The sequence below is a fragment of the Camelina sativa genome, chromosome 20, assembly GCF_000633955.1.
Source record: "Camelina sativa cultivar DH55 chromosome 20, Cs, whole genome shotgun sequence".
Taxonomy (NCBI): domain Eukaryota; kingdom Viridiplantae; phylum Streptophyta; class Magnoliopsida; order Brassicales; family Brassicaceae; genus Camelina; species Camelina sativa.
In genome coordinates this window covers 1,104,270-1,114,716 of record NC_025704.1, presented here as the reverse complement: position 1 = coordinate 1,114,716, position 10,447 = coordinate 1,104,270, and the positions used below count along the sequence as shown (strand labels likewise).

Sequence of the window (10,447 nt, the reverse complement as noted above, 5' to 3'; positions counted from 1 at the left end):
TGTCCATTACTTGTTCTTCCAGTTCTTGGGAATATGCGATCTTCTTCTCAATCCTGTTCCTAAGTGAGAGTCGTTCGCTCTGCAAACAAAAAACAAAATGAAATCAGATTCAGGAACATTCTCTAAACGAGCTTTGGAACATGGGCAAACAGAATATCTGGTTGAAACCTTTAATTCTTCAATGTCACTTAAGCTTGTCCGAGGAAGACCTCTCCACTGAATCTCTTTTTTATCCTTGGATATTATATCCATAGCCATGAGGACGTTTAAAGCATCATATACTCTTCGTCTTATGTTCTTCTCATCATACTGTTGCTGGTAAAACGTTTCCACATTATATACTTTTACCAGAGTTTACAGCAAGTATCGCACATGTTCAAGTTATAAAACTATAGAAGAAATGCATACCTGATCTGGAGATGTTCCATCGTCATTTGGGAGTGCAAATTCAGCGACAAGCTCGTCCGCAACCTGAAAGTACTTAAACCTGTTAGATACCATATTGCAGAGCTACACGTTTGCAATACTTCTCATGAGACAAATTGATATTCCACTATGTGAAAAATGTATAAGCACAAGAAATCAGTTCCATGAGAGAATGTAAACGGAAGTGAACATATCTTTTAAGGAAGACATAGTGAAGCTTTTTGTTTAAAGGAAACTACAGTACCTCATTGTAAGTTGTCCTTCCTTTGCTTTCTACCTTTTCACAGACTGAGAGGAAGCCGGAAGAACAACAAAAAGATCAGTCAAATGCAAATCCAAAATTTAGAGGCATTATCCACAATTCATAGCTATAAAATTCAAAGACATCTAAATGGAAGCAGAAAAGAGGCAGCGAAAGAGATAAGACCTTTCATGCTAAATTGACGTAGCCCTCTTCCATTCTTATCTGGACCAATCGCACGCTGTCCCCTCTTTTTCTTCTTACCACTGTTAATAGCTTAATGATCAAACTAAACTATACAGAAGACATGTAACAATTTCCACTAAAAAAAAATAGGCACAAAGACAATGGCCTATTGTCCCAACAAGGATACTGTGGACATATTTATATTCCAGTAGGCAGATTTTAGTAGAATTTAGACAAACTTCAAGGAATAAATTTGATCTACTGGTCAAGTTTCATATATTGATTATACAACGCCTATACCAAACAAAACATTCACAAGGTTATAAGCTCATAAAAGCAGCCATTGCAATAGAATGAAACCCTAAATCGCTAAAACCCAACCACCACAATAAACCCATAACAAAATCACAGGAATTGAGGTGATTTTAAACATACCCAGAAGCTCCTTGTGAGCCAGCATCGTCACCTTGAATGTCCAAATTGTTCAAGCGTAGAAAAGCACTGTCGCTAGCAGATGTAGCCACGGTGGTCGTCTGCTCACTCCGGCTAGACGGAGAGCCCATACTGCCACTAGTAGACACAGATTGACCAGAAACCGCCGTACCCCAAGACCTAGTACTAGGGTTATTGTTATTACTGTTGTTGTTGTTGCTTCTACCGGAACCATCCTCATGGTGGTTGTTGTGATTAGAATTAGACCCAGTTGTTGTCATCCTTCTTCAACCTAAACTAACTACCGCACAATCCGCTACTGGAGAATTCAACAGAGAGACTAATTCAAAATTTGTTCTGGAACCTTTTTCGATTTTGAGGGAAAAGCTCAGATTGAGTTACTGACCTTTAAAAATTCGATAAACGGGGAAATTAGAAGCTTTCAGTAATGGAGGATCACCATTAGATTCGATAGTGTGATACTTGTCTTGAAAACTGTGATTTTCACGGCGGAGAGTTTAGAGATTTCGTCGGAGAAGAGAAGGAGAAGAGATGATAAAGTCGATCGGAGTTGGGAAGGTTTGTTAATATTTGTGCGAATGTGCGATGATGAAAAAAGATGTCCACGATGGATGCGAGAGGGACCAAACTGACTCATAATAATAGGGTAAAAAAATAATAATAAAGCAGTAAAGAAGATAATTTTCTTTACTTTTTTATTTATTTTACCAAAAGATTAATTCTCTTTTGAGAAATTTTATTTTAGGTATTTTGTTAATCAGAATATAGAATACTGGAATTATCTTTTTCAATTCTTTTTTTTTTTGGCAAAATACTGAAATTATCTTCTTCTTTTTTTGGGAAAATATTGAATATATAAAAAAGGTTTGGATAAGCATGAACAAGTATAAAAAGTTTAAAACAAAAATTTGAACATCACGTAATGACACATAATGTATATGATAATGGAGTTAAAATAATGTGTTGGTACCAATCGTCAATAACATTCGTAATGGTTTTTCTTATAGTATGAATTGGTAGTAATTATAGCTTGAAATTACTCAGTTTGGTGTTTGAGTTCTGCATATGCTGTTACTATTAGGAAATATATAAACGTAAATTGGAGCGAAGAAATCTAGTTCCTAAATCGTGTGGGAATGAAACTTAAGGTTCACGAAAGGCACATTCCATGGTGATTTTTTCTTTTGTTTTTAGTCTTTTTTGGGTTTACAAAGTAGATTATATATACTTTCAGAAAACTAAAGTCAAAAGAGAAGATTTTTTTTTTAGAAGACTATTATATATAGTCTTTATAAAAAATTAAATTAACTAGTGATCTATTCACATTATTTTTATTTTTTGTCTGATAAAAAAAATATTTACAAATAAAATAAGTACTAAGACAATTATACAGACTATAAAGTAAATATAAAAAAGGTTTATAATAGAGCAAAAGAGATGGTATGAAAACACAAATTTTTACAAAGATGAGAAATATACATAATAAATAAATATATACTATGCTCTATAAAATACTTTATGCTCTTTCTCGCCAATCTCGTCGCTGTCATCTCGGTCGCTTCCTCCATCATCGTTGATGTCCCCATGGGGGAACTCTAATCCATACGGTCCCCTCAAGCAGTTGGAAAAAGAAGGTGGCGTTCAAAAGGAAGACCCAGTGGGCCTAATGGAACTCCACGTACGTCATGAAGAAGAAGGGGGACAATGATTCTGACCTCAAGATGGCCTGATGATGTCCGATGATGAGATGGACTCCTGGTCAAAGGAGACAGAAGATGCAGCGGTTTCAGCAGAGGCTGAAGTTTGGGGCATCAAGAACAAGATCCGCTTCTGGGAGGACCAGCGAATCCTCTGGACCATGAACTCCACCTATTGGGAGATCATGTATGGTAATCTATCGTAATAATATGATTAAGGTTTACTAAGTTTATTAGAGTTTGTTTTGTTTCAAGAGTCTTGTCTTGTTATCATCTCTACTTTAATGTATGTTTTGCATTTCTTTTTTCAGAGGAGTCATGTTTTCAAGAATCGGTTATCTCTATTTCAATATCTATCTAATTATTATTATGTCTGCTTAATCATTATCTAGTTATTGTTGTGTTAGCTTAATCGTTCGTATGGTTTCTTTCATGTTACCCCTTCCTTCATAGTAGATAAGTATAGATCCAATGTCCAAATTCAAAATGCGCGCACAAAATGCACACATCAAAATTATAAGAAGTTAGACCAAGAACAAGAACAAGCACATGCACATATATTTCTCTCTTTTTTAAAAGCTTCACTTTTTGTGATCTAAAGCATAGGAAATGACAATCTGTCTTCAGAATCATACTATGATCACCTCAATACGCCAAAAATCTCAATGCCTCTCCTACTGCATACTTTAGCAAACCTTTGTCCATTGTAAACAAATTGTAAACCTGTTTTGTGAAGCTTTCGCATTAAACAAATTCTAAATGAGATACGCTGTTCCTCGTTGAGATTATTTTCGCTATTTGACAAGACAATTTTGTGTCTCAAGATAGATTAAATTTTGCCAACAGCCTTAACTGTAACCGTACCAGCAAGGTTTGTTTTCACAATTTTTGTGTCGTAATATTATGATACCCTAATTAATGTGTTCATTTTTGCCTCTTGCCTAAAAGGTGTACTTGAATCTGAAGAAACGAGAACTTAAGCCGTGAAACAGCAAGAACACTCTTATAAAGCAACAGACTCTTGAAAACAGGACTAACCGGAGAAAGAAACGCAAAGATGATAACAAAACAGAGACTGAAGACTCTTGAAACAAAATAAACCTTACTCAGACAGATTACGGTACATTATCTCAAAGTAGGATGCATTCATCGTCCAGAGGATTCGCTGGTCCCCCCAAAAGCTAATCTTCTCCTTCATGCCCCATATCCAAAAAAAAAACTATTAGGAATTAGTCTTTATGAAAAAGTAAATAACTAGTGACCTATTCACATTATTTTTATTTATTTGTTTGATAAAAAAAATGTTTACAAATAAAATAAGTACTAAGACAATTATAGAGACTATAAAGTAAATATAAAAAGGGTATATAATTAAAAAAAAAATAACCTTTTGGAAAGATTAGTGCATTTTGTGTACCATCAATTCCAATTACTACGAGCTCATGTAAGGTAATCTAGCTTAATCTGATTAAGGTTTACCAAGTTTATTGGAGTTTCTCTGTGTTTTAATTTAAGAGTCTTGTTTTGTACTCTTGTTATCTCTACTTTAATATCTATCTAATTATTATTGTGTCTACTTAATTGTTATCTAGCTATTGTTGTGTTTGCTTAATCGTTCGTATGGTTTCTTTCATGTTGCTCCTTCCTTCATAGTAGATCAAGTATAGATCCAATGTCCAAATTCAAAATGCGCGCACAAAATGCACACATCAAAATTATAAAAAGTTAGACCAAGAACAAGAACAAGCACAGACACATATATTTCTCTCTATTTCACTTTAATTACATGATCTAATTTTTTCTAAAATTTACTTACTTTTTATATAAACAAACAAAAAACTAAACTAATTTCTAATTCACTTTTTATTCTCAAAAAAAAACTAAACAACAAACGAAAAAAAAAAAACTAAACAAAAATTTACTCACTTTTTATATAAACAAACAAAATGCATACATCAAAGTTACTTTTTATTCTTCTTCCCGTGCTTAGAATGAAATTAAGTTTGACTCGAACACCTTAAAGTCAAATTGAATGGACCGAGAAGGCGCGAATAGCTTCGTCAATGTATGGTTAAAAAGAAATAGAATGAATGGTTAAAAAGAAAACACCGTCATTTACAGTCTTCGTAAATGGGCCCTGTTAATGATGAGGTCCAATTCGAGGAATGGCCAATTTTACATTAGATAGTTTCGGTTTGGTTTTGAGTATCCAAAGTATTGGAAAATTTTAAAAATAGAGAGATTTGTTTGAATAAAATTTAAAAATAGTTAAATTTGTTTGAGTAAAATTTGGTTAAATTGTGACAATGAGATCCAAAACTTCCTGATTGATTATTTTGGTGTAAAAATATTTGTTATTTTCAAAATTATAATTATAATTTTTGGTATTTAGATTTTGTGTTATGTCTAAATATAATTAATATTTTAAAAATATATTACTTCAAATATCCATTTATTCTCGGTTCGAGTTTGAGTTTGGTTCTTCGAATATAAGAGTCGAGAATCCATCCGGATATTTTATCGCTTCTAAATTCAGTTCAATTTTTTTAGTTTGTTTCGATTCGGTTTTTTGATCTGGTTATTTTACCTAGGTATGGTCATGGCAAGTGCTCACACACCGTCTGACCAACTACTAATGCTCTCATACAACAAATGATGAGGTCCAATTCGAGGAATGACCAATTTTACATTACATACTACCGTATGTACATACGTATACACACACTTCAATTAATTAACAGAAATTTTTTAATTGTTTAAATGGAAATTTAGCAATCAAATTGTGCAACCAACAATATGAAAACTCTATTCTAGATATTATTCAAACGAACAAATCTAAATATCTAAGTGTAATGTTGTTGAGATCATCATTGTGGATACTATAACTATTTTCTATTGAGGAAGTAGGAAGACTATGCTAAAAATTACTAAAAGTCTGAAGAGTGACATCTATTATTTCTTGGAACCTAACATAAAGAAATGGGTGACATACTAGTAGTACACAGTACTAGTTTGACTCGGAAATCAAACCCCGACTTAAAAAAAAAAAAAAAGATATTCTACCTAAAAAATAAATACTAACGGCTCTAATACATTTAAAATGTCGATCTTTGATTATAATTAGCCGTTTGAATTGTAAATGGATGCTCTTTGATCCAAAGATGATGAACTCATCAATCAACAAAAGAAGAAAAAGGATGGGTAACTACTAATAAGACATACATTATTATAAAATAAAATAAAACTTGCATGCTTCTAAAAAATACTACTACTATATGAAATAAGTACAAGTCTTGAAAAGTTATTAATTTACTAAGTTGGTCTGGTGTCACTGATTTCACTATTGTTCCTTTTGTTAATGTGTTTGCGGTTTGAAATTAGGGGTCACTTTATTATTTCGGTCTCGTTGGATCCACACATACAAGAAAAAAATAGTAAATCTTAAATAAAAAGCATTTTTTGAAAGTAAACTTCAAAGTTCAAACTCTCCACCACCTATATATATAGAGTTCTATGCCAAAAAGTAAGTAGAATTACAAAAAGTAAGTCGAATTAACTTGATCGACAGTTCTATGCCACACAGTTAGTGTATTGGGAAATCAGATTAATAAAGAAATCGACTCACATTTCCTATTTTTGGCCGATTATGATTTGAGTTTCTTTTGTTAAGCTAGGGAAAATTTTTTTTTAAGTATAGGTTCAAGTTTTTAAATTTCTTACTTTATTACTCGCAAGAAAGAGAAATGTTTGTTTGTATTTGGTGGGCATTAAAGAAAAGAGATCAATTGAGGACAAAGAGCGTGGGATCGTGGCAGTGAATATATTTTTCGTTTTAGTTCCATCCAAGAAACTGAAACAGTTGTTCCTTCTTCAGTATTTTTCTGCACCATCTATGCACCATCTATCTGACCGGGCAATCATTATCGCATTTCCCCTCTGTATATTGTTGTTATTAACCTTAGTAGTAGTAAGTAGTAACGAAAACCACCAATTGGTTCAAAACAAATATTATTTTTATAACAGCAGATAACTAGTGATCGATTTACATAGTTTATATTTATTTGTCTGATAAAATAAATATAAAGGGTATAGAGCAATAGTAAGATTTTGAAATCACAAATTTCATTATATGCTAGTGAAATGTTAAGTATAGCTCAACTTTTTAAAATTGTTAATATTTCTTATTTAGAAAAGATATCAATTGATAAGAAGGGCGGCAATGAATATTTGTTGTCAGTTCAAAGTACTATAGTAGTAAGTGTTCTTCTGTTTCTTTTCGGCACCCTATATATAATCATTATCAGCTTTAAAATTTTTATAAATAAAAGTTATGTGTATTTTGCTTTGTAGGAAGGAAGAGTAAAATGTCACCAATTGTGTTCCCTATAAATAAAGTACTTACTTGATGGTTTCTGATTCTTCTTCTCTGCAAAATAATAAGTACCACCAGATCACAAATTTTTATGTTTAAGTTTTTCACTTCCAACACGCAATAAAAATTTGTAGATGACAATTGTCTAGAACTAAAACTTTACTAATAGAGAGAGCGTCGAAAGTAGAAAAACTAGGTCTCTATGCATTGTAAATGAGTGTTATCTCATTATATTTCCCTTTTTAAAAAAAAATGAAAATTCAAAATTAGGTTGTCAATTGCAAATAATTACTAAATGATACTTAAAAATATGGAGCAAACAAATAAATATCATATTTCTTCTCTGTGTCATTATATTCCCCATTTTTATATATTAGCGCATGTTTTTATACTAATATATAAAAGGATTGCCGGATATAATAGATGTATACGTCAATATGATCGAACATTTATTGTTCTCCAACTGTTTTAAGATTGTAACTCTCTTGATAAATTAAGGATATGATAGATTATTATTGATTAATATCTTCTATACCAACTCTCTGTGTCATACTATTATACAAGTTTTAGTTCTTATTCTTACGAAAACCAAAAAGAATAAAAGTTATAGCATTTGGTTTAATAGCACGTGTATTTAAGATTAAAATTAGTATGACAATCTAATTAGTAGTATAAATTTGAGGGTAACAAGGGGGGCCATAGATTAATGAAAATGAGAGAAAAAAAAAAGGAATTCTATTATTATAGTAGATTATAAGGAGTAAAACAGTTACATAAGTATGTGAGAGTTAGATTTGTCCAAAAAAAAAAAAGTATGTGAGAGAAGAATAGAGATAATCTTAAAAAAGAAAAGTAAAATAAAAACTAAACTAAAAATTGTTGCTGGTCAAAAGATTTAAACGTCTCCAAATATTTACTCTCTCCCTATTCGTGATCAATTCTCTTTGTTGAGAGAGGAAACTATCGCAGAGATGATATCTTTGCCGGAATTGGGAATGGCAAACGCCCCTTGCCTAAATAATAAACCATTTTCTTCTACAAATCTCTTCTTATCTCAAATCTCTATGAATCTTAAATTATGAGAAGATGGTCCCAACTCTCAACTGCCGCGTTTTCCTTTAGGTCCTGACATCATCCGGTTCAAGTAGTGTCGTAGTGACCTGTGTAACTAAAAGATTACCTTTTGAGGAAGACCTGTGCATTCTTCGTACCATGAATTCCAAGTACTAGGAGATCATGTATGGTAATCTATCATAATAATATGATTAAGGTTTACTAAGTTTATTAGAGTTTGTTTTGTTTCAAGAGTCTTGTCTTGTTATCATCTCTACTTTAATGTATGTTTTACATTTCTTTTTTTAGAGGAGTCATGTTTTCAAGAATCGGTTTATCTCTACTTCAATATCTATCTAATTATTATTATGTCTGCTTAATCGTTATATAGTTATTGTTGTGTTTGCTTAATCGTTCGTATGGTTTCTTTCATGTTACCCCTTCCATCATAGTAGATCAATTACAAATCCAATATCCAAAATTTAAAATGCGTACAAAATGCACACATCAAAATTATAAGAAGTCAGAACAAGAAAAAGCACATGCATATATATCTTTCTCTCTATTTCACTTTAATTACATGATCTACTTTTTTATTCTAAAATTTACTTACTTTTTATATAAACAAACAAAAGACAAGACTATACTAGACTCTAAGTTAACAAAAGCAACCTTTAGCATCATTAGTACTTTTAGTACTTAGCTAATACTAATATATAGACTTCAACAAAACACACTTTCACTTGTTGGGCCTTAACTAAATTAGCAGCCCATTAACCTTATTGCCAAAACAACACAAAGCCCTAACATTGTGCATCTTCGTTGACTCATCTCTTTCTCCGACGAAGTCTTCTTCTTCTTCTTTTGTTCTTCATTTTCTATTATTTCTTCTTTTTATTTGTTGAATCTCAACAGAATCATCATAAGACAGAGAGAAATTGACTTTGGGGTTAACTGGCTTAGTCTCCGAGCTGAATTGCCTCGCAAAAACTCCACCGCAAAACTAAGGAAATAGTGAATTTGAATAATTGAATTGAGCTTGGACCTTGAAATTGAAACGTGAAGAAGCAAACGCTAAGAGGTTTGAGCTCATCATTTGGTATTTTTTGATTCAATGCTCAACGAAACCTATGAACCCTAAGAACGTAACTAAATCAATTCCAAAGTCAAACACATATAGAGAAGAAAGATGAGCATAGAAATTGGAAAGAGACTACTAAAACTCCAAATCGCGCCGGCCACATAGCCCCGGCGGGAGTTTCCGGTCGTGAACTGCATCAATTACGGCAGAGAAACGGTCAGTACTCTTCGATCCAGCCGTCAGATCCTTAGGAGTTAGGAGACGACCACCAAGAGGACGAAGGCGAAAGCTCTACCGAAATTATAAAATTTACCGCCGTTAATCGCAGGTGAAGTGATAACTAACGCCGAGCTGCGATTTCCAAGGGCGAAATACTACCAGTGTGACCTCGCGAACGAACCGCCATGGCAGGAGCTCAGGGAGAGAGAAGTCGGAACCGCTAAAGTGGTTTAGAATTACGCGCCGTTTCCAAATTAACACATCTTGCCGCTTTTCTTTATAATTCTAACAATACGCCCCGTTTAAATCTGCGGCCCATATAATAACTGGCCCAGTTCCCTCAAGTTGCTTAAAAAAACCGGTAATATCAAAACGGCTATATCGCTGGTACAAGTCGGTTATTCAAGATGAACTCTTCTTGGGGTATATCTCTATTTTTTTTTATTCGTGTCGGTGTCCGTTGGTTTTGTTTCATCTATAAACATATAAATACATTGGTGAGAGATGAGTGTGGTCGGAGAAACATAGTCTTGGTACGGGGGGTGGTGGTTTACTGGTTTACGTAGGAAAATTAAGTGATAACCGAATAAATTAAACCAAACCGAATTCGATCTGATTTCCAGTTAAACCAACCGGTTCAAACATCCTATAAAGAAGGGAAAGGAGGAATGGCCAAAAAGTAATCAGGAAACTAAAGGTGATTTTTTTTTTTTTTTTTT

At 32.9% G+C, this 10,447-nt stretch overlaps 1 protein-coding gene across 1 annotated transcript in view; it reads right to left on the bottom strand.

Annotated features, from left to right (window-relative positions):
- Positions 1–1,566, bottom strand: part of LOC104772105 (transcription factor-like protein DPB) — a 9,412-nt gene extending 7,846 nt beyond the window's left edge. The window contains exons 1-3 of the mRNA XM_010496752.1: positions 1,289–1,566; positions 409–487; positions 11–315 (exon numbers count right to left, since the gene is read on the bottom strand). Of these exons, the coding sequence (XP_010495054.1) occupies positions 11–315; positions 409–487; positions 1,289–1,566 (662 nt within the window). The remainder of the gene's footprint in view (positions 1–10; positions 316–408; positions 488–1,288) is intronic.